Below are 24,534 nucleotides of genomic sequence, written 5' to 3' on the forward strand. Positions count from 1 at the left end.
TTCGCTGACTCCTTGGGTTTTCTGCAGGTATTTGAAAGGGAACAAGAGGGAGGGAACTAGAGACTATGGCTGGATTTATAAACCACCATTCAAAAAAAGCTGCTCCTATTTCAGGAAGTTGATCAATCTTCTGAGAAAAAACATACGAAGGCACAGGCATGCCTGCATGCTCACAAGAAATGGAGGGAGGGGGAAAGAAGGAGGGTATGTCTACACTACAGCACTATTTCGAATTAACGCAGCTAGACACAAAAATTAATTCGAAATAGCGTTTTTCTATTTCAAAATAGCGCGTCCATATTGAGTGGACCCTGAATTGAAGGTAAGGCTGGCCAGAACCAGTGCTGGCAGGGCATCAGGGTCGGACTTAGTTTGTGGGGCTGCTGCTTAAGGCTATCTGAGGTCTGTGCTTAAAGGGACCCTACCCCCCATCCCGGGCACACAGTTCTCAGGTTTCTCTGCTTCCTGGTCTACCTCGCTGAGAGACAGCAAATCATTTGTGCCTCAAAGTGCTTTTCTTGTCCTCACTCGGGACACCATGGCACTCTGCAACATGGAACTAGACCTGCCCCTAGGGACTCTGCTGCATCTCGTGGACACGTTGCCAGCAGCCTGGCTGCACTGTCTGCAGGCTGCCATCCAGGAGGACCATCGAGGGGCCGTCAGGATCCCGGGGGCCCTGCAAGAGAGCTTCCAGCCTTAGGAGCACTAACAGTCTCCCCGGTCTGCCCCACTGGGGGATTGTGCCCCATTCCTCCCTCTCGTCCTTCCACTTACCCTTCTCTAACCCACCTCCCTGATGTCAAATAAAATGCACTTCTGTCTCAAAACTACAAACTCTGTTTATTTAACAAAAAAATTGGGGGGATGAAACTCTGGGGAGATTGGAAAGGGTGGCGGGATACGGGAGGCGAAAGGGTGGGAGAGGGAAGGGGGAAAACTTGGAGGAGGGAGCTGGAAGGGGGAAGCAAGGGAAAGAAGGGGGAGGGGAAGCTCAGCGCTCAGGGGTGGGGGTCTCGCCGGGCCAACTGCCTCCCAGCACCATGGGGAAGGGAGCCTCGGCATCCCCGGGGGCATGGGAAGGAGGGTGTGGAGTTTTAGGTGGAGGGTGAGGAGATTGAGGAGAGGGGTGAGGAGGTTGAGAAGAAAGAGGTGGGGGGAGCAGGAATGGGAGGAGGAACAGTAGCTGGGGGGCAGCAGGCTCAGGAACGGCACAGGGCAGAACGCTCTGAACCTGGGCCTGCAGATGGTGACAGATGGCACGACCCTGGGCAAGCAGCTCCCTCTGGAACTCCCGGTTCTCCAGTGTCGCTGATCCATGATCCAGGTCTGGGCTCGCAGACTTTATATCCCTAGAACTTAGCATCTCACATACGAAGTGCAGAATAAATGTTCTTTTCATGTAGGCACAGATTTGGGAGCCAAGTGATGTGGATTCCACTGCTGAATACCTAGCTAGGAGAGTCTGGAGAAGTGCAAAGTGCTTTTTGTGTTCAGTGAGTGTTGTGTGGGGCTGGGGAGGCAGAGATGCAGCGGTCTGGGACCCAGCAAGACCTGGGACTCCTCAGTTCCAGCTTGTGCTGTGTCATGGACATACCCTTGTTGCAGCTCTGCCTTCTAAATGTACAAAGTGCTGGGCGGCTCTTACTACGTTTAAAAGGCAAAGGCGCAGTGGTCCGGGACTCGGCGTGAGCTGGGACTGCTCAATCCTGGCTCACACGAGGTTTGGTATGAAAAAATCCTACCTTTAAATTCTCCCTACCCTTCATTACAAAGTGAGAAAAAACTTGGTTTCCACAGAAGCGAAATTTATTGAACAAAGCTGTTCTGTCATGAAAAACTGCAAATGAAACATGTTCCTTTTGAAGGCATTCATGAAATACATTTACCGTTTTTAAAACCCAGGTCTGCAGATTCACAGGGCAGTAGGAATGAATAGGCTGTTCTGAGTTTGCATACACAGGCTGCTTTGGTAGGGACATCAAGACTAACTGTCAGCATGGTAGGATGTATCCTAACTGCTATAGTCCCTTCCAATATCAGTTTCCCAAATGGTCCAATGGCTGATATTGTAGATGCAGCCCTATACACAAGCAGGGTAAATACTAATTATTTTGAGAAATGGGCCAATGATGAAATTGGTGTGGCTTTCCCTAGCGAGACAGCGCACAGATCTGGTATGGCTTCGGGGAGAGAGTAGCTCCCATTCTGAACTCAAGGCTTAGCTTTACGCCCTTTGGAGCTTGGAATGTGAATTTCTGAAGGAGGATGGTGAAGAACAGGAACAGCTCTGTTCTAGCCAGCTGCTCACCCAGGCAACCCCGCTTTCCTGAAAAGAAAACAGTTGTGCACATCAGCCAAAGGTCCTTGTCAGAACAGTTTAGGTCTCATGACAAATGAGGTGTTAATTTTCCATGGCAGCAATTTCAGAACTGTGGGGAAGAAGAGATGGTTTTGTCATCAGTTCCACCCCCTTTCTGATTCACCATGTGCTGTATTTAATCGTAAAGTTTCCTTCATTTATAACTGTGGATGCTAAGATTTTGCATTCATTACGGCAGTACTTCAGTAATTCCTTCTTATAATAGAAACAATGATGTTTGATAACTCTTGGAAGATCAACCACATCTCTGCATGGCTATTGAAGGCCCAATCTACATAGTTTAACTATGCTATTACACTACTACCTTATTTCTGTGTAACAAATTCCCCTTGCCATAACTGCATCCACACTAGAAAGGGTGTGATGTTTTAATTTATATTGATTTTTTTAAATCACATACCTAACTGACGGAAAACTATGATTTCTGTGTCTAGCTGATGTCTTACTTCCCTACCACGTCCACCGCACACTGTTGTATTATTTCTTGATTGAAAAGTGAAAATAACACAGGACAGGTGTAATCTGTCCCTGACCTAGCTTCTCATTGACATAACACAGGGACCGCTGAACACAGTCTGGTCTAGCCAGCATTATGCCTAAATGGGAGGCCTTTACTCTTTATTTATAGATACACTTCACAAAAAGAGAAAAGGTATTTTATTCTGTGCATAAGCACATACCCAAAGACTGCTAATATTGCTTGTTCTTTCAAGTTACGGGAAAGTATTGATTGACCTCTGTATAAACAAGACTTTTGTAAAACTGTAAAATCTCTGCCTCTCACACAGTTTTGTTTGTGGCATCTTTTTTCTTTCTTTAAATTTGGCATATAATATCAGATGAAAATAGCTGTTTTTCTCTAAAATAAATATATGGAACCACCAATTTTCATGTATATTCAGGTGAAAATCCATATTTGAATGAAATTTTGATTTTCAGAGCTATTTTTTTATGATCTTGGTCATGTGGGCAAATCACAAAAATCCCTAAGGGTGTATCTACAGAGGAGGGCTTAACTTGAAATAAGGTATGCAAATTGAGCTATGTCAATTGCATAGCTTATTTTGAAATTGAAATTGGCAGCATCTACACAGCACTTGTTTTGAAATAGAGCACTCTTTCTCTTACTTCCCTTGCTCCTCAATCAATGAGGTTTACAGGAATCAGAGTAAGAAGTCTTCCAGCTTGACAGTGTTTTGACAGTGTTTTGAAATAACCACCTTCTGTGTAGACGTGACCTAAGTTTTTTTTAAATAACGCTAGTTATTTTAAAATAATGTTGCTATATAGATGTACCTTAACTGGCAAGCCTTTTGAACAAGAAATAATCAGAGACAAGTCTGATCTGTAAAGATTGACTTTAAAGCTGAACTTCCCCAAAAATATGTGGGGCTATACTGACAGAGTCAAATCTATGCCTTTATAGAAAAATGGGCTAGCTGTAAAGTTTGTACCCTAAATCAAACTGGGTTTAGGGGCTGATACTCCAGTAGTGTTAAAATGACATTCATGGGAGTGAGTATGAAACTGATTCTCCTCTGTTTTCTTTCTTCCTTTTCAGAGATTTTTAAAGCCAGAAGAGGCCATTGGACCATTTAATCAGACCTCCTGCCTACAACAGGCCATAGAATGTCACCCAGAGATTGCTACATCATACCCAACAATTTGTGATAATCATAGAGAACAGCATTTTGAAATTCTCCAGGTTTGATTTAGAACCTGTTCTTGTGCTCAAAGAAGTTAATGCTAAAGTTCCTATTGACTTAACAGTGTGAGATCAGGTCCTTAATGAATCAAAGTGATGGAGAATCCATCACATCCTATAGTAAAATATTCTAATGGTTCTTCTTCCTCATGTTTTATTCCCCATGGTGCCTCTTCCAATAAGTGAAAAGGAACAGTGAAAGATTAAGAAGGCACCTCCTGTCCTCACTGTGATGTTCCTAACAAGTGAGGTAGGCTACTTCCTCTTTCTACCCACTTTTGGTTATGTCTACACTATTTTTCCTTTGTTTCTGTTGTTGTGTCTAGCTCCGCTTTAGGAAGGAGCACTTGTTGAAGAATGACATGCCCTCTACCTATGAAATAACTGTGCAAACTGGACAGGAACATGAATGCTGCTCATGAGTTTCATTTCTGAGCTTTTCATTTTCCATTGAGATTCTGCCACTAATAAACACTGTGGGCTTTTGCCTAACATGAAAAAGGAGAAGGCCCAAGACTTGGTGCTATAATGCTAATGGAGAGTGTCACAGACATCTCACCTGCAGAGAATGGGAGGAAAGTTTCTCTCTTCTTGAATCGACCATCCTCCAGAAAATGCTTAGGATTAAAAGTGTGAGGGGTTTCCCACTCATTCTTGTCAAGCAGCAATGATGTCAAATTGGGAACCAAAACAGTACCCTAAAAAAAGAGAACAAAAGGAATGTATCGCTTCCCTGATTCCATTTTTAATTGTGACCTACAAAGAGGTAAAAAAGGAGGCGCCATGTTGTTTCTTTTAAATCTTTTATGATATACAGAGAAGGGACAACAGGATTTTTTAAAAGATAATTTTCCAGCCAGTTCTTTACCTTATATTTATCTCAAACCTCAAATTTGATTTTCTCTGGTTTTGCTGGTAGTATTTCTGGAGGAGCCAGAATGAACAGAATGGCAGACATCACAGATTTGAAGGAAAGAGAGGAGTGTTAATCTTTGACAAAAGAGAGTATTTCTTCCAACTGTTTTAAAGCATTTTTAAGCATTTCCTTCGTAGGTGCAATACTACAAACCTACTAGCTCTCATGCATTTCCTAAGAAAAACAAGGTAGGCAGGATTGAATTTTTTATATAAAAACCAATCCAAAAATGTTAAATACTCTCAGGCATTCTTTATACACCATAAAGATTCAAAGAGGAGCAAAACCCACCCACCCACCTTTCTTTTTTAAGAGCTAAATTTTCATGAATGTGGTGGTAGTTGGGCTTACATGACGTTTTTGTGCATAGAACAGCAATGGGCAACCTATGCTAGTTAGTGGGCCACATGAGAAGGTCTCCTTCATCTCAGTGGGCTGCAAGGTTGTTGTAACCAAGATGGTCGCCTGGGATAGGGTAGTTTTGCTAACTGCACTGGTTTACGTACAGTTTGTGGGGTGTGCCAGAGCATCCATAGTGGTATTCTGATGGGATGCAGAGACAGCATACGGCTCTCGGTCAACGTTGTGGGCAATCAGCATGTGCCTCTCACTTCATGTGCCCTTACTTTATGTGCATGTCACTTTAGCAATCCCAGTAGGAAAAAAACTTCAGTAGACTTCCAATAATCTGCCACCTTTTTGACCTAAGTGGTGCAGGTTTATCAGATTTGCCAGAGAATCAGGAGGTCCGGTACAGCTGCATGGCTTAACAGCTGTCCAGGACTCAATCTCCCTCCCTCTCTCCTACACTTTCCTCTTCATGTCTCACTCGTCCGTACTGTAACCTGATCCTCCTCCTCCTCCCCTTCCTATCACGTTTCCCCTTTGCTCTTCTCCATATTGTAACACGATCCCACTCCCCCCACTCCCAACCTTATGCTCCATCTGGTTACAGCCAGCACGTGTGCTGAGCGGCAGTCTTTTTAATTAGCTGGTCAGGAGCGCTTGGTATTTTGATGCCGGAGTATCGGGAGTGCCGAACAGTTGGATGCCGGACTATTGGAGTTTTACTGTATATGGACTATACAATGCACTTTCCTCCTGCTATTGTGTACACATCTCCTTTAAGTTGTATTAATGAGAGGTTTGTGTCGGAGAATGGAAGCTCGCCACAAGCAATGGTTTCCTGCGGCCCACCGACTGGTAGAATGTTTCTCTGCCTGGCTCTACTCCGGAATTCCCTTGAGCTTGGGTGTGTCCCAATTTTTCTGAGCATCAGTCTACAAGCTGGAGAAGAAGAATGTGCCCAAAGGTTAGGATCTGAGGAGACCCTCTGCTAAACAAATGCTGGGAACTGAGTTAGAAATTCCAGCGTGCTCCCTTCCATGGGGAGAAATTGTGGCTCAGCATCATGGCGAGGTAGAGTCAGAAATGCTGAGGCTTGAGACAAAAGAAATTCAGAATTCTGGAGCTGCCGAAGATAAGATATTCCCCACCTTTAAATACAAATCACCCCCTCCTATCTCCAAACACCAACGCCCAGACTCTCTAAGGGTATGTCTACACTACCACCCTAGTTCGAACTAGGGTGGTTAATGTAGGCAACCGGAGTTGCAAATGAAGCCCGGGATTTGAATTTCCTGGGCTTCATTTGCATGTTGCCGGGTGCCGCCATTTTTAAATGTCCGCTAGTTCGGATTCCGTGCCCGCGGCTGCATGCGGCACGAACTAGGTAGTTCGGATTAGGCTTCCTATTCCGAACTACCGGTACACCTCATTCCACAAGGAGTAACGGTAGTTCGGAATAGAAAGCCTAATCCGAACTACCTAGTTCGTGCCGCGTGTAGCCGCGGGCACGGAGTCTGAACTAGCGGACATTTAAAAATGGCAGCGCCCGGCAACATGCAAATGAAGCCCGGGAAATTCAATTCCCGGACTTCATTTGCAACTCTGGTTGCCTACATTAACCATCCTAGTTCGAACTAGGGTGGTAGTGTAGACAATACCCTAAGGTATTTAGGCATTTAAATCCCACTAGTTTCCAGAACACTTAGGTGCTCAAATAAGTTGAAGTTTCTGGGTCCAAGAGCCTGACTGTGCTTTCTTGAGGAACAGCCACAGTGGTGATCTTGTGCTGGACCTAATTTCTAGTCCCTTTACTAGGGTTTCATGCAGTTAATATAAATCACTTACATCATGTTTTATGAAGACTGCAAAATTCTGATAGGGATTTCAACTGCCTCAAACTTGGGAATGTGAGTATCAAGATTTTGGTTTTGGAATTATAGTCCTATATTTTAAAGTGCTGCTCTGTATCTTTGTTGCTTTCCAAAATATGTACAGATTTGGAACTGAATCTTCCTCGGGGCAAAGGTGTATCTGTCTGTGACACTGGGTTGGGCTCATCTCTTTTAAGTTCTTAAACCAATATGAGAAATGAAAGATACATTTCTTTCCAGCTTACTTTTGGCAGTTGGTATCCATCCAGTGTTGTATCCCTTGTTGCCATTCTCGGCACATTTAAAGGCACGATGTTGCTTATCCTTTGCACTTCGTGAATAACTGCATTGGTGTACGGCATGTTGTCCCTGTCCTCTAGGGCTGGCTGTCGAGACTGGCCAATCACTGTGTCAATCTCTACTTGCACTCTCTCTAGGAAAAGAGGAGAGGTCATCGTGGGTATGAGAACAAACAATATGTTCATGGAACAACAGGCTTAAACTGGGCAGGGTTCAGAGTTCATTGATTTAAGGTATTCCTAAGAACACTCTATTTACGCTTTGAAAAGAGTATCAGTGAGCAATGTAGATCTAAATATACAAATACATAAGAAAACTGCAGCTGATTAGGCAGAGACTAATGCAACAGGATGGAGATGAGAAGCATTTTTAAGGGTAACTAAATAATAATAAGAAAACCTCCTTTAATACCCACACAGAATGCAAGAAGCATTTATTTACTCCTCTTCTCAAAATCAAATGTAAAGGCATTATCAATACAAAAGAGCGAAGTCAATTACTGGGCTGACCTAAGGGACATCTGAGCCTGAAAATATTTATGTGCTGTTTTTCTCAGTCAGGCAACATCCTCCAATTGTTCAGGCACGGGATCTTTGCAATAGATTGTCAAGAGTGCAGGGTTCGACCCTATTTTGCATGACAGGAAGCAGGTTTAATCTGCCATTATTTTCAACACAGGCCCCTTCATAGAATCATAGAATAATAGGACTGGAAGGGACCTCGAGAGGTCATCGAGTCCAGCCCCCTGCACTCAAGGCAGGACCAAGCTCCGTCTACACAATCCCTGACAGATGTCTATCTAACCTGTTCTTAAATATCTCCAGAGAGGGAGATTCCACCACCTCCCTTGGCAATTTATTCCAATATTTGACCACCCTGACAGTTAGGAATTTTTTCCTAATGTCCAATCTAAACCTCCCCTGCTGCACTTTAAGCCCATTACTCCTTATCCTGTCCTCAGAAACCAAGAGGAACAAATTTTCTCCTTCCTCCTTGTGACACCCTTTTAGATATTTGAAAACCGCTATCATGTCCCCCCTTAATCTTCTTTTTTCCAAACTAAACAAGCCCAATTCATGAAACCTGGCTTTATAGGTCATGTTCCCTAACCCTTTAATCATTCTTGTCGCTCTTCTCTGTACCCTTTCCAATTTCTCCACATCTTTCTTTGTTGCCTCTTTAGCTCACATCTGAAGGCTGAAGAGGACACTTCCCATGGTCCACCTTTTTAAATCCACAAAGTTACATTTCCAGGCATGGAAGAGTTAAATGATTCACCCAGTGTCACACAGAAAGTCTGAGGCAGAACCTGGACTAGGATTTGGGTGCCTTGAACCCCAGTCCTATGCATTAGCCACAAAGCCAGCTTCCTCTTAAATCAAGGTTGTTACAGCTATGGTTTCCACTTCTTAGCCCTATGCCAGTTTCTGGAGTGTAACTAATGGGGAGAAAAAGGAAAAGGTTTTCTGAATGCAAGGAAATGGCAACTGTGGGAAGAAAGCAACTTTGCATAAACTGTTAATAAAACAATATTCTGAATTCTCTGAAAAACTTGATGGGGCAAGGGTTAAGGGCAGAAATTCAAGAGATATTAAGAAATAATCCATGTCCATTTACTTTGAATCTCTGGATTTGTGGCCATGTACAGCAGAGCCCAACGGATGGTTGTAGATGTTGTTTCAGTTCCAGCAAAAAAAAGATTCAATGTGGAAAATAAGAGATTTTCTTCATGGAAACTAGGGTCAGCATCCACCTTAGAACAAAGACATAAAGTGGGAGGTATGAAAACAATATTTATTAGTATTATACAAAAACATGTAAACATCATGCCAGGCTCAGGTATGCAAACCGCCGGGTGCCCTGCATTTCCACTGCCTTCAGAGAGATTTGAGTAAACACAGCCCCTCAAAGGACAGCACCATTAGATAGAAACACTGTGCTTCGGGAATAATTTTTGAGAATGAAAAGTTAGAGCTGATTTTAAGCCTTAGCACAAGGCCTGCTGGTGTCGCTGAAAGAGTCCCAGACACTTTAACTGGTTTTTTGGTCTGGACCCTAGAACACAGGCAAACCCTTACATTTTTTAGGCCCTAATTCAGAAAAGCACTCAAGCATGTGAGAAGGCCTGCTGACTTCAGTGAACCTACTCTTCCCTGCTTAAGGCAAAGCATGGGCTTAAAGGCTCTGCAGAATCAGCCCCTGAGGTTTCGAACTGTTCACTAATGGAGAGTCAGATGCTCAGACAGCTCAGTTGGAGATCTCTGTCACTGTAGTTCTACTACTAACTTTTAAAATAAAGAAGTGGATTGTGTCTGTTTGTGTGGTTCTCTGATCTCTTACCTTTGCCATTTCCTTCAGATAAGAGTCAATGAAGTCTCTGGTTTCTGAGGGATTCCAGTCCTCTTTGTGCTTTGCAATAATTTCCCTCACAAAACACTTCAGTTTCTCCCAGTTTTTGAAAATGGTGTGATGGGGTCCTGGGATCCACTTCATTAGGGTGGGAAAGGTGTTGTACAGCTTTTGACATACAAACACAACACAGTGTGTTTTCTCCTCATTTTAGAAAAATCCATCGTATGATTTAATGTACCCCCATGCATTCTATTGGAGACACCACATTTATTAAACCTCCCTAATACATAATTGCATTATAGATATGCTCAGAGCCCTCAGGGGATAGCAGCCCACCATGCTAGGCACTTCACATCTTCATATCAGACAGTATCTTAGCTTAGCAGCCTAGAATTCAAAGAGAGAAAAAAATCAAAGGGTGGAAGAAAGGACGAATTAACGTCATTTTACATAGTGAGAATTGACATAGCAAGAGATTAAGTGATTTGGCCACGATTGCACAGGCATCTGTTTCAGAGCCAGACAGTGAGAGCACTGTTTTAACCACCAGCCCATACTTTCTTGCTAAGATATGGACTCTTTCCTCTCAGCCCTCTGCTGGGCTGGTTATCAGCCACTTCTCCCAAATTGCTTTGGCAACCCTAGAGCAGGGGTGGGCAATAATTTTTGGTGGGGTTGGCCACTCCAGGATTTTTGTAAGTGGTCCAGAGCTGCACTTTTCTGTGGATAGGTGTGGGGTCTAGGATGGAACTTGAGTGCAGAAAGGCATAAAGAGTAAGTTATTGGGGGTGCAAGAGATGCTGTGAGGTATGAGAGGGAATTTGGGTGAAAGAGAGGGTTGTGACCTGGGTCAGGGGATTGGGGTATAAAGTCAGGGAGGAAGTGTGGGAGCACGAGAGGATTCTGGCCTGCAGAGCAGTAGGAGGGGGTACAGGGTCTGGAAGAGAGTTGTGACTTGAGGCAAGGATGTGCACAGGGTTTGGGTGGTGACCTGGAGTTGGGGTGTGTGAAGGGAAGTGATGCCAGTGTCAGGTTTTGGCTGGGAGGTGATTACCTAAGTGTCTCCCAGCCAGCAGCCCTGCAGCATCTCCCAGGCATGCTGGGATGCCTGCCTGCTGCAGCCCCAGTTCACTTAAAACTGCAGGCTACTCTCTCCATGTGGCTCTCAGCTCCAGAGCATCCCGGCAGGGGGGTCCGCACGCCGGGTCCGATGGCTGGGTGGGCTGGAAGCAGCCCGCAGGACATATCTTGCCCACCTCTACCCCACAGGATCATGTGCTGTATTGCCTGAGGCTATGTAGTAGTAGACACTTCAGAAGGGAGGAGACCACCTTGTTAATGATTTGTTGATTGAAACGCCAGGAAAATACAAAAAGGTCATTACCCCAAAACCTGGCCTCATATGCCGACACATGATGTTGATACTATTGACGTTTTTATCAGAGGTTGGACTTTGGTATTGAAGGGCTGGTAAAACACATGGGAAACTGCCCAGGCGCAGCACCATGAGAAGATGGACACAGGCACATGACTGCTGCTGTCCTGGCAGGGTTCTGTCTCAGCCCCGTCACTCTTCGGTGCTGAACTGAGAGGCACCAAGAGGAGAAAGGTCCAACCTTATTTGGGTAACGTGTCCCTGGAAACCTGGGTTTTTGGTCCATCTCAGTTAGCCAGCATCATTATGAAACACAGTGCTTTGTCCCTGCAAATGGGGCCACCTGTAGGAGCTGCTAGCTAGGTAAGCCCCTGACTTTGATGGAAGATCGACTCTGCCTCCAGTGTCATCTTTCACCTGGCCTGTTGCATTAAGACACCCTGCCACCCCCACTGCTGCAAAAGTATCCAGAAAATCTACGGCGCCACACAAGTCTTTGAGATATCTCTCCCCGAGCAGAGTCCAAGGCACTGGGAGACAGCCAGGAAGGGCGTTGCTCGGGAACAGTGAGGGTTTGTGACCCTTTCGCCTTCCTTGCTCCTAGGCACACCTCCCTGATGATCACTAAAACAGGCTACTGAGTCTTCATCCCCATTAGACATCGCACTCTGTGCATGGTGGGAGGGGGCACTGGTACCGAAAATGCCGGCTAGAGGATCTGACAGGATTACCTTCAGGGGGGCAGGGTGGAAGAGAATAGCTAGAGGGGGAACTGAGGTGGAAAGAGATTTGTTGGGAAATAGGACAGCAAAGATGCCTTAGGCAGGATAATGTCACGGTTAATCTTGGACCAACAGGACTCTGTGGCACTGAAACTACTGGGAGTGTGGCCATTGAGTTCATGTGGTTAAAGGCTAAATCAAATAAGATCTACCTGGTTCCAAATACTTCCCTGGAGATAGAAATTCTCATCAATCAGTCGCAGTAACTTCTGGAACTGACTGTCATGATATTCAAACCGGTCCCCGAATGTGATGGAGCAGATAATGTTGGAGATAGCATTGTTAATTTTAAAATGAGGGTCAAAAGGTTGCCCTGGAAGTGAAAAAGGGAGAAATTGGGTTTCTTCTGGATTTTGTAGAAAAGGGAAGAAAGCTGTTGATAGGCATAAACTATTTGATGTGCATGAAATCCATTTTCAAAATGTGCATCTATCACACTATCCCCCCCACACACTCTCAGACACATCCCTTCAGCAATGTTCGCTGCATTGTCACCTGAGTATTGACAAAACTGTTAAAAATGTAGATGGAATTAGCTGCCTTTTGCTGCATGGAGCAGAACTGCTGGTTCAAGTCAGTTTTTTCTCTGCATAAAGACATTTGTACATTTCCACACAGGTCTCTACACATGTGTTATTATGAACCACTCCCTAGTCATTAATCTTGGCACTTTTGTGAGACAGTTTGCAAATCTGTGTGGCTACCTGGAGGCTGAAGCGAAGCTGACAGCTCAGCATTTAGTGTCATTACTGACATATAAAAGCATAAAATCCCAAAACCACCAAACTTCAATATCTGTATACAGATCTGGACCATGACAGCAAGGTGCATGTGTGTCTAATAGGCTGAACTAAATCCCTCATCTTAAATGCGTGCTAGAAAAGATCTCGATTTAATTTCTTATTTCAGGCAAATGTCAGTTATTTCACATTCGTGGCTACAATTTTTCATAGAAACTTAGTGTGTCATTCGCTCTCATTCTCACCTTTTTCTTCTTCAAATGCCTCTGTGAGGTATCTGTTCTCCTCCTGTATGCGTTCTTCTAAGCTCCTCTTCCCCAGGCCAAAGTTTCTTAGAGTTGATAAAGCAAATCTTCTTTGTTGTTTCCAGTTATGTCCATTGGAGAATACTAATCCTGGGGTGAAAAATGACAACTGGTGCATTGTAATGGTCATTACTTTAATACTCGCCTTTTTCAAGTTTAATTGAGGCCTGGTTATTTTTCCACAAGATATTCTCTTCTGTTCTGTTATGTTCCCTATGCTCATCATTAGTATATGAGGGTATGTCCTCGCTTGCATCCTAAGTCGAACTAGGGCTGCAAATGTAGGCATTCCAAATTGCAAATCAAGCCCGGGATCAAAATATCCCATGCTTGATTTGCATGTTCCCGGCCTGGTGCCATTTTTTGAAATTGACAATCCCGGAATAACTGCCCGCGTCTACATGAGGCAGTGAAACGGGTATTCGAAATAAATCCCTAGTTCAAAATACCTGTTAAACCTCATTGCAGGAGGAATAATAGGTATTTCAAACTAGGCCTTTATTTCGTACGCCCATTTCACTCCCACATGTAGATGAGGGCAGTTATTCCGGGCTTGTCAATTCCAAAAAATGGAGCCCGGCCAGGAAATGCAAATCAAACATGGCATATTTAGATCCCAGGCTTCATTTGCAATTTTGAATGCCTACATTTGCAGCCCTATTTCAAATTAGGATGCAAGTGTAAACATAACCCCAGAGTGCCTGGGCCGCTAGTAAAAGTGGGGTCATGTCTGACATACAGAAGCTACACTTTTACATAAAGTATATAGAACTTATAGAAAATAAGTTTGGAGATGTAATTTTGAGAGATTTCAGAAGCTTAATCCTTCCACTACTGACTCTTGGCGAAGGAAAATTTTCAAGGGACCATGCAGGATGGAAGTTCATATGCCCCCATCTGCTGTTGCTGCCACCAAGGCTATGGCAGTTGGCATGTGAACATGAGAGGTCAAAGAAACATGAGAACCTGTGTAATATTTGCAAAATCGAATCAAGTTATTAAGGCCCAGATTTGCAAAGGTATTTAGGTGTCTAACTCCAGTTGATTCCTCTAGTCGTCAGGCAGTGGGATGGGGTGTATCAATCCTGCACTGGTATAGCAGGGGTTAACCTTTCTCTCTTAGCTGAGGAGGCCACACCCCCTCAGCTCCACTGGGCATTCTCCAGCTGGAGAGAGGATGTAAAAGGCAGCAGAACAGCGCAGTCTGGGCTGATGAGGAAGGAGGTGTCCTCTTGACTCCTGTGGGAGAGCTGCCCTCAGTGCAGGATGTGGAGCCTAGACAGCCGGAGATGGACCCCTACACACAGACTTGAGATGCCACAGAGAAGGGAGTTACTGTGGAGACCCAGAAATAGTGAACTGCAAAGAGTTGGGTAGAAGGTAACCAGGGAAACTTGGTGATGAAGAACTAGAGACAAGCTCAGTGAGGTTTGGTAGGGAACCTGCCTTGGGTTCAGAATCTGGTGGAGAGGACAGGCATGATTCCCACCTCGAAACTCGTGGTCTGGCTTACTAACAGTATTGACTCTGGTCTCTATGCTGCACTGTCCTGATGGCAGGGGTCCATATGATTGACTCTGGCTGCCCTTATTGCAGGCATCATATCACTGACTTAGGCAACAGGGCCATGCAGCCCCAAGACTGGGGGCATCCCTAGAGAGGCAAGCACAGGCTATAACACAGCCTGATCCCAACCCCAAAAGAGTGACTGGCATATCAACCCTGTGATAGACACCTAAACACCTTTGAGAATCTGGTCCTAGATTATTACTGTAGCACAGACTTCAGTTCATACACATAAAGTGTAACCCATTTGCATGATCAGGGCCTTCATTTTCAGAAACAGTACGTGAGAAATGCTGGAAGAAAAACTCACCAAATGTCTTGAACATTTCATGGATAAGAGGCATGTCTGGGCGATCAAGAAAGTCATCGCCCTGATGGACAAGCACTTCCTTCACCAGCTGGAATCCATTTACAAACACAAATGTCAGGTTACCCAACTGCATGCTGAAAATGTTGCCATATTTTTCAGCAAGCTGGAAAAATTAGAGCATGTGCATTAATTCATGAATATTTCGTATATTAACCAGAACTAGAGCCCAGGTGATGACTTCTTACTTTTATTGTTGTACTGATACGCCTACTAATTTGTATTACAATAGCAATGAAGGGCCTAGCTCTTCAAGCATGATTCAAAAGCCAGCCCCTGAGAGCTCACAATAGGATAGAACATGGGAATGAAACATAGAAATTAAAATCTTTATAGATATGGGGAGGGGAATGAGACAACAGTAAAATAAGCATATCTAAGGACAACGGCTGCCCTGTGGTGTTTCCTATGGGATGTCAAAATAAAACAGGCCTACCTGTAAATAAAATAATAATAATAATAAATTAATAATGTTTCATCTGAAGATATGGGTCAGGGCCACGAAAGCTCATGATACCATCTAGATGTTTTGTCTTGAAGTTGGTACTAGACTATACATTGTTTTTAAGAATATATATTTTTTTAATAAATAATAGCTATTGACAATTGGCCTTCTCTGTGGTAAGCAGAGCAGACATGTTCCTGACTGGTCGCATTATAGACTGCAGATACTTTGTTCTTATGTAGTGAAAAAACTCAAACATACTGGTTTAAACAAAACACGCCCCAGTTCCGAGAGAAGCCTACACCCACCTCACAATGAACTATGCATCTCCCTGGGGCACTCAGAGGGTGTGGCTGAAAGCTGCACAAAACAAATTACTGACTTCCACAGAGTTTGTGAAGGGAACCCATCCTAGTCCTTGAAAGGAGATGACACTCACAAATAATGTTCTAAACTCTTTTAGGCTTCATAATTTACTTTGTATATCTGATTACCTCCCTCTCCATCACATCCTTCCTCACTTGCCAGGGAGGTTCCACCTCTGGCCCAACTCCCCATGTGTCTTACAAGCTTTTACTAACTCTTCATTGTTGGGAAGCTCATTCAAAGCCTTGTAAGTAAATTCCTACAAGCCGTTTTGCATTGTCACTGAAGACTTCTTGTCATTCTTGCAAGCTCCTGCCCCATCTAGTTCCTTGTGAGCTCCTCCAATCCTGATGAGCACCAACCTCATACCGTACACGGATCCCTTCCAAGTCTCAGTCTCAATCTACCTTATACTTGGTTACTTTTTCTGAGCCTCTTTTCACATGGCAAATGTTTACGGGCCTGCTCATCAAACTGCCCAACCTCCTGCACACAGTGCAAGCCTCCTGTATAGTCACAACTCCCCACTGGCTGCCTCCTAACCATGAGGCACTGTGCACTCCCTCAGACACTGCCACCCACATGTAAGCAGGCCTGTATTCATAAGCTCATCAAGTCTAATTTAAACCGTGCCCCCAGCAGAAAGCAGACATATGCCTGGAAGGTCCTACCTTCTGAGGATTTCCATGTGGAAAGTAGGGATGTAAGCGAGTAGTTGTCTAGTCAATTATCCGAAAAGCCTGGGCTTGTTGGGTAGTCAGCTACTCGCATTACCCCCACCCTTGCAACAGGCAACAAATGGGGGGGCAGGTACAGGAGCTGGTGCTGGGCAAACAGGCTTTAAAGCCAGCTCCGCTCAGCACCGTCTCTACTGCATTTCCTTCCCCCTCCCCACTCCGTCTATCAGAGGCAGAAGCGCAGGGGATGGAGGAGAGGGAGAGGAAAAGGGAGGCTTCTGCGAAGCAGGCTCTGCCCATGATGGAATCAGGCTTGACACAGGTAGAGGCTGGTCGGGAAGGAGCCCCTGTCCCTCTGGAATCCCCCACAGACAGGTTCTGGTGCTATGAAGCAGCTGCTATCCTCAGAGTCCTGGGCTGGCTGTGGGCAGAGGTTGATCTGGCAGCAGCCCCTGTCCATTGGGCATCCGAGTTCCCCACTGGGACACCCAGCAGGCTGAGACTCCTGGATCCAGCATGAGCCGGGACTGAACAAGCCCAGCTCAGTCCCGGCTCACACTGGCACGAGGAGCAATCCCTGCTGCTGCTCTGCAGTTTAAATGTATAGGAGCCCACCCGGCTCTTACTACAAATCAACTGCAGAGCTGCTGAGTGGGAGTAGCTCCCGGACCTGGTGCAAGCCAGGACTAAACGCCTTCCCCCGTCGATTAATCATGTAGTTTATAAAAATTCTATGGACTACGTGATTCATTAAATACCCACCCGTGGAAAGGAATCCACAACTGGGACCCTCACCTTCTTCACATGACAGAGGGAAAAGGAGCATGGCCAGAGGTGTCCCCGTGCTCTGGTGATCCTGGATAGCAGGCGTCTGGAACTGCACACGGGACAGCTAGGAGCTGGTGCAATTCAGAACATCTAGAATGGGCTCTTATTTAGGCCAGGGGCTAGCGCGGCACCAGGAGAACCCTGAGGCCCTGGCAGTGCAGAAAGCTGCTGCCATGAGCTGTGCCAAACATTCCTCAGGCGCAGGTGAGAGTCTGAGTCAGTGTCTCCAGCACTCTTGCAGACAGAACTCTCTGTGCTTGCTCCCCTACCCCACTTACCTTCTCAATGGCGATATGAGGCTTTTTGACATCCATGTGGAGTAGGTTGCCCAGGAAGGGCAGAAACAAAGGTCCCGGTGGGAAATTCCTCGGTCGTCTCCTTTTCATGACATCGGAAATCAGCAGGAACAGACCCAAGAACACGGCCAGTGTCTGAAAGGGCACAATCTGCCAGAGCCACAGTAACCCAGGAGCAGCCTGCAGCGGCATTTTCCCTGGCCAGATGTGCACCTGCAGCTGAAAGAGGAAAGTGTGACAGGGGCAGAGGGAAACCCGGTTGCAGCGGGCCCAGGCCCACCCTCCTGCTGCTTGTGCCAAAGGAGGACAAAGTTTACAAGCCAGATGAAAACAACTTGAAATAGGTAAACAAGAGCTTCCCATGCCAGAGTCTTAACCCAGAAACTCTGCTAAGTTTCCCATTGTGGTTCCTTAAACTCATCAGCAAAGATCAGTCAGATTTTTCCTCATTAGTTCTCATTTTCACCCAGCTGTTTTAAAAAAATCATTCACAAAATATCTCCTCCCCCTTTCTCTATCATTAAAAATATCTAGTAGAACCACATTGTCTACAAATCTAGTAGTCAGGAATGCAAAAGATCTTCTTACAGTGTGTATTAAATGTTTTGAAAACAGCATTCTCTTCTCCCCCATTCTCTATTACAGGGGTGGGCAATAACTTTTGGTGGAGAGACCACTCCTAGATGTTGGAAAGTGGTCAAGAGCTGCATTTTTCTGTTGGGGTCTAGGATGGATGTTGGGTGCAGAAGGGCACATATGGTACGGGCCTTGGGTGCAGGAGACAGTGTGAGACCTGAGAGGGCATGTCTACACTGCAATGTTAATTCGAAATAACAGTCTTTATTTCGAATTAACTTTAGTAGCATCTATACATGCAAACCGCTATTTCGAAATTAATTCAAAATAGCGGAGCGCTTAATTTGAATTTGATAAACCTCATTCTACAAGAAGTAACGCCAAATTCAAAATAGCTATTTCGAAATAAGTGCTGTGTAGACACTTAATTCGAAATAAGGGGCCTCCAGACCTTCCCAGTTTCCCCTGGTGACCGCTCTGGGCCAAACCAGGAAAACTCTTCTCCTCTCCCCCAGCCCAGGAGCCCTTAAAGGGTAGATCCTGGCCAGACTACACGTGCCAGAGCCAGACCTGGCAGCAGTCTCTGCCCCTGACCCAGTAGCCCTATAATGAGCCAAGCAGCCAGTGCTAGCCAGCTGTCCCTGACCCAGTCCCCCAGCACCCAGGGGCCAGCCATGGGCCGTATAAAGCGCACGCCCGCCCGCCTGGAGAGATCCAGGTGCAGAGATCATGGACCTCATAGAGGTTTGGGGGGAGGCCCTCAATGTCCATGATCTCCACACCAGGAGGAGGAACATGCCCGTCTGTGGCTGCATAGCGGGCACCATGGCCCAGAAAGGGCACAGGTACACTCAGAAGCAGGTGCTCCTGAAAATTAAAGAGCTGCGGCAGGGGTTCCCCAGGGCCACCAGGGGCGGTGGCGCAGCAGGGGCTGACACCTGCCCCAACTTCCCCACCCTCGACCACATCCTGGGGGGCAGCGAGCTGGGACCAGAGGGCCCTGACCCAGGTGTGGCAGAGGGGCCAGCACGGAGGGTGCCACACCAGCGGGATCCCCGAGCTGTCCCGACACCAGAGTCAGCAGGATCATCAGGGAAGGCCACACCAGGTAAGTGCCATTACGGTCTCCTACCCGGGCGGGCGGAGACAGGAAGGGAGACCAGGGACTGTGCGCATGGGCCATAGCTCCCACGGATCATGCAGCCACCTGTGCACATGCAGGCACGTGCCGTGCCACTCTTGGGAAGGTGGCTCCAGCTACGTGCCACACAGGGGCCATGGCCCGATAGCCACACGCAAGTGTGAAGAGACCTGTCATGCTCCCAACCTCAGGGTGGAACCCAGCATGACGCCCTCCCTTCTCACGCCCCCTCTACACAGAGGCAGGGGACATCTCTCCCCTCTCCCCCCGGCCTCGGCCGCACTATACATGGCACAGGGGCATAGGTGCGGTCTTGGGGCAGCTCCCACTCCTGGGGAGAGCCAGACATCTCGACCATATCCTCTGTGCAAGCACGTTGGCTCTGATGGTGCAGGGCACGGTCGCCCGCACCTCACAGGGGGCACTGGGCATCATCCACTGTGTCCCCAGGGAGAACTGACCACTCCCCTTCTTTCTCCACAGCCGCACCAGCTGCACGTGCAGGGTGCACCATCCCGCCTGGGACATGCTCCTCTGGACCACCATCACGCAGCAGGGGTACTGGGACCAGCACCTAGGGGCCCTGCAAGCCCTGCACCTCACCATTCTGGGTTGGGTGCAGGAGAACCTGCAGCTCCGCTGGGAGGAGCTTGCCAGGACCATGCCCTGTGCTCACACCTGCAGATCCTGCTGCAGAGCGTGCTGCCCCGTGCCGCCCCAGCACCTGCTGCCCCCCCAGCTACTGTTCCTCTTCCCACTCCTGCTCCCCCACCTCTCCCTCCTTACCCCTCTCCTCAATCTCCACACCCCCCACCTCAACCTCCACACCCTCCTCCCCATCCCCCCAGGGACACCGAGGCCCTCGCACCTGCCGTGCTGGGAGACATGTGGCCCAATAAGACCCCCCCACCCCTGAGTGCTGAGCTTCCTCTCCTTCCTCCCCTTGCTTCCCTCTTCCAGCTCCCTCCTCCCAGTTTTCCCCCTCTCGTCTCCCATCCTCTCTCCTTCCGTCTCCCGCCTCCTTTCCCCAGTCTCCCCAGAGTTTCGTTTCCCCTCCCCAGTTTTGTTAAAAAAAGACAGTTCATGTTTATGAAAAAAAGTGACTTTTATTTGACATCAGGAAGGGGGCCTAGGGAGGAGTAAATGGAAGGACATGAGGGAGGAATGCGGTACGAACCCCCAGTGGAGACGACCGGAGTGGCTCTGAGGGCTCCTCAGGGTGGATGCTCCCCCGCAGGGCCTCCTGGATCCTGACAATCCCCTGATGGACCCCTCCGGATGGCAGCCTGCAGCAAGTGCATCTGGGATGTTGGCAACGACCCCACGGGATGCACAGGTGTGCCCAGGGGCAGCTCTGGCTCCGTGTGGCCGAGTGCTGTGGAGTCCTGAGTGCGGGCACTCATGGCACTCCAAGACTGGTCTGCTTTGTTGTCCATCACTGAGGTAGACAAGCAAGTGGGGAACCCTGAGAACTGTCTCTCTGGGGCGGGGGTAGGGTTCCTTTAAGCACAGAGCTCAGTTAGCCTCAGGCAGCAGCCCCACACACTGGCTGCATCTAGACTGGCATGATTTTCCGCAAATGCTTTTAACGGAAAAGTTTTTCTGTTAAAAGCAATTGTGGAAAAGAGCGTCCAGATTGGCACAGATGTTTTTGCGCAATCTAGACGCGGTTTTGCGCAAGAAAGCCCCTATTGCCATTTTCGCCATCGGGGCTTTTTTGCACAAAACAGTTTTTACCTGTCTACACTGGCCCTCCTGCACAAAAGCATTTGCGCAAGAGGGCTTTTTCCCGAGCGGGAGCATCATAGTATTTGTGGAAGAACACTGTCAATATTATATTAGATTGTCAGTGTTCTTGCGCAAATTCAAGTGGCCAGTGTAGACAGCTGGCAACTTTTTCCGGAAAAGCACTTGCTTTTGCAGAAAAACTTGCCAGTCTAGACGCAGCCACTAAGTCCTAACCTGATGCCTTCCCGGCACTGGTTCCGGCCAGCCTTAACTTCGGTTCAGGGTCCACTCAGTGTGGATGCGCTATTTTGAAATAGCAAAATGATATTTCAAAATAGGTTTTGTGTATAAATGCATTATTTTGAATTAGCTTAATTCGAATTAACAATTTTGAATTAAGTTAACTCAAATTAACGCTGTAGTGTAGACATACCCAGAGGCAGTTTGGATGAAGAAGGGGGTTGAGACCTGGGTCAGGGGATTGGTGTGTAGGGTCAGGGAGGGATCTGGATGCGGGAGAGGATTCTGGCCCGGGGAAGAGGTGTACGAGGGGGTATAGTCTGTAAGGGTATGTCTACACTACCCCACTAGTTCGAACTAGCGGGGGTAATGTAGTCATCCGCAATTGCAAATGAAGCCCGGGATTTGAATTTCCTGGGCTTCATTTGCATAAAGCCGGCCGGCGCCATTTTTAAATGCCGGCTAGTTCGAACCCTGTGCCGCGCGGCTACACGCGGCACGGAGTAGCTAGTTTGGATTAGACTTCTTAATTCGAACTAGCTGTACTCCTCATTCCACGAGGAGTAAGCTAGTTCGGATTAGAAGCCTAATCCAAACTAGCTACTCCGTGCCGCGTGTAGCCGCGCGGCACGGGGTTCGAACTAGCCGGCATTTAAAAATGGCGCCGGCCGGCTTTATGCAAATGAAGCCCGGGAAATTCAAATACCGGGCTTCATTTGCAATTGCGGATGACTACATTACCCCGCTAGTTCGAACTAGCGGGGTAGTGTAGACATACCCTAAGGGAGTTGTGACCTGGGGCAGGGAGGAGCAGAGGGTTTGGATGGTGACTTGGGGCAGAGAGTTGAGGTGCAGGAGGCTCAGAGGTCCCTGAGGAGGCTTTGGCTGGGAGGCACTTACCTACACATCTCCTGGCCAGCAGCCTTGCAGCACCCCCAAGGCAAACTGAGCTCCCTGCCTGATGCAGCCCCAGATCACTTGGAACTGCAGGCTGCTCCCTCCATGTGACTCCCAGCCCCAAGAGAGGAGAGAGGCTTCTGTTTGCCCCATCCCCCGGGCCAGTCTCTCAGCTCCTTTTGGCTGCTTGTTCCCAATTATAGAAGCTGAGGATTGGGCTGGGGGTGAGGTGACCACATGAAGCTTCCCCCTCCCTCCAGAAGACAGAGCCACATAGAGTAGGGATGTGAAAAGCTAGTCAACTAGTCAACCAATTGCTTCCCTCATCCCTTGCTGCCTCTATCATTAAGGGCAGCCAGGGGGTGGGAAAGAGGAGGGGGAGCTTCAAAGCGGCAGGGTCACATGGAGCCTGGGGTCTGCTGCTTTCAAACTCCATGTGGAGCCGAAATCCCTGACTGGCCACGGGCTGCATGAGGTATTTCAAAGTGGAAGTACTACATGGAGCTTAAGGTCAGCGGGGTACTCCCCTGCTGATTCTGGTCTCCATGCGGCGCTGCTGCTTTGAAATGACGTGAGGAGTAAAATGTCATTCAGGGACTGGTTAAGTGCCCAGCTGTAAACTAACTAAAATAAGGCAAATGTGCTGAGAAAATGGTAATAGAACAGCCATTCGGAGACTGTGTTGAAATGTTCTGGTGGGCTGTGTGAGACCGCTGGGGCCATAAGTTACCCCATTGCCAGGTAGGGTGCTACAGCTGTCACAGCTAATTTGACCTTCAAGTCAGCAGATTGTCTGGATAGAATGAGGACTGTCCCCACCTACTTTGGTGCCCTGTGCCACATCTGTCCCCACATCCCTCAAGGAGACATCCACTGTGTGTGGGGGCGGGGGGTGCTGTTCTCACAGAAGTGAAAATAGCAGACTCTCTGGGACAATACCGGACACCTGGCAACCCTACACACACTCAGCAACCAGGCCCAGCCTGCCCACCCCCTTCCCCACTTACCTGGTTCTGCAGGGGAGCAGTCAGGTCCAGAGCAGGGAGAGACGATGGCCGCCGGTAACCTGGTAGGAGAGGCAGAGCCCAGCCTCTTTTCTTGAAGGGGCCATGCTGGGTTTTTTTAATTTTTTATTTATTTTTTATTTATTTATTTTGCTTAGTAACTCTCCAGGTCCTTTTTTTTCCTCAACAACTTTGGACTCCCTCCCCCCTTTTTTTTTCCACAGAATTTTTTCCCCGGGGACTGGTGTTCGGTATTTTTGGTTAAGTCATCTGGCAACCCTATTGAGACCAAACCCTGCAATGAAAGCAAATGTCTCTCTTTGTGCCATTAATGCCTCCCAAAGCTCCTTCAGGTTTATATTGCATCCATCATCATGGTCTTAAACTATTTTATCTCACCAATCAGTTCAGGAGCAGGCTGAGGAATTTTTTAAGCAGAATCAGTTGGAAAACTACAATGCAACATGTGAGCCATTTCGCTGACTCCTTGGATTTTCTGCAGGTGCTTGAAAGGGAACAGCAGGGAGGGAACGAGTGAAAATGGCTGGCTTCATAAACCACCATTCACAAAAAGCTGATCCTACTTCAAGAAGGCGAGCAATCTCCTGAGAGAAACAGGGAACGGAGGAGAAAGAAGGGAAACTGCTTTTCAAATAACGGTGATTATATTTACTTGAACTAAGTAGGGATGTGATCGGTTAATTGGAGGGGGTTGGAAGCTGCTGCCTCCTTTCCCCCCACTAGGGGAAGCAGAAGCCAGCCCCTCTACACACTGTGCTGCCGGCTCCTGCTGTCGGTCAGATGTAGGGCTGGCAAGAGACTTCACCAGGCTCTGGGAATTATGGGGGTTATCCGGGCTTCCTGGAAGGGGCTTGGCATAGGGTGGAAGGGGCAGGAGTGGGGCAGCCAGTCCACAGTGCCACCTGGATGCACCAAGCCTCCCCAAGCCAGCCCTCAGCACTGCCTGGGCCATGCTTTGCAGGGCTCCAGCGACAATTTAAAGGGCCTGAAGATCTGGCCCCTTCTAAATCATTGGGCCCCAGGGCAATTGCCCCCCTAGCAATGGCCCAGGACAGGAAAGTGGGAATGAGAGTCATGTTACTGGATTTTAAGGGGAGCAGACAGATCACTGCTGCGGCCATGGATGGGAGGGAGTAAGGGGCGTTTGCCCCAAAATCTATACAAAGGGGTTGATGTGAGGCGTCAAATGAAAGCTTATGTTCTACTGATTCTAGGTATGCTACTCGTGTACTTGTGTGATGCTTGTATGTGGAGTTATAAATATGGACTCATACTTATACTGTATGTGTTCTCTGCCTGAGACAG

At 47.3% G+C, this 24,534-nt stretch overlaps 1 protein-coding gene across 2 annotated transcripts; it reads right to left on the bottom strand.

Moving 5' to 3' along the window:
• Positions 1–1,791: 1,791 nt before the first annotated feature.
• LOC142830554 (cytochrome P450 2J2-like) lies at positions 1,792–17,874 on the bottom strand. 2 transcript variants are annotated; one of them, XR_016350242.1, is made up of 10 exons: positions 17,605–17,874; positions 14,954–15,116; positions 13,018–13,167; positions 12,185–12,345; positions 9,864–10,040; positions 9,141–9,276; positions 7,469–7,656; positions 4,957–5,012; positions 4,648–4,786; positions 2,193–2,329 (listed from the first exon to the last, which is right to left on the bottom strand). XR_016350242.1 is itself a non-coding variant. In XM_089780445.1 (9 exons), the coding sequence occupies exons 1-9, from the start codon at positions 17,812–17,814 to the stop codon at positions 2,154–2,156; spliced, it is 1,500 nt and encodes a 499-aa protein (XP_089636571.1). In that variant the 5' UTR covers positions 17,815–17,871; the 3' UTR covers positions 1,792–2,153. The 2 variants fall into 2 exon arrangements, 1 of the variants encoding a protein (XP_089636571.1); XM_089780445.1 differs by lacking the exon at positions 4,957–5,012 and having other exon boundaries at positions 1,792–2,329; positions 17,605–17,871.
• Between the last annotated feature and the right edge of the window lie 6,660 nt (positions 17,875–24,534).

Source organism: Pelodiscus sinensis, chromosome 9 (assembly GCF_052426305.1).
Source record: "Pelodiscus sinensis isolate ZL-2025 chromosome 9, ASM5242630v1, whole genome shotgun sequence".
Classification (NCBI taxonomy): Eukaryota; Metazoa; Chordata; order Testudines; family Trionychidae; genus Pelodiscus; species Pelodiscus sinensis.

Coding starts and splice junctions, on each gene's coding strand:
- LOC142830554 (XM_089780445.1), bottom strand. CDS start 17,814: ATGCCGCTGCAGGCTGCTCCTGGGTTACTGTGGCTCTGGCAGATTGTG. Junction 15,117..17,604: donor CTCATATCGCCATTGAGAAG/GTAAGTGGGGTA, acceptor TAATTTTTCCAG/CTTGCTGAAAAATATGGCAA. Junction 13,168..14,953: donor TGAAATGTTCAAGACATTTG/GTGAGTTTTTCT, acceptor TTTTCACCCCAG/GATTAGTATTCTCCAATGGA.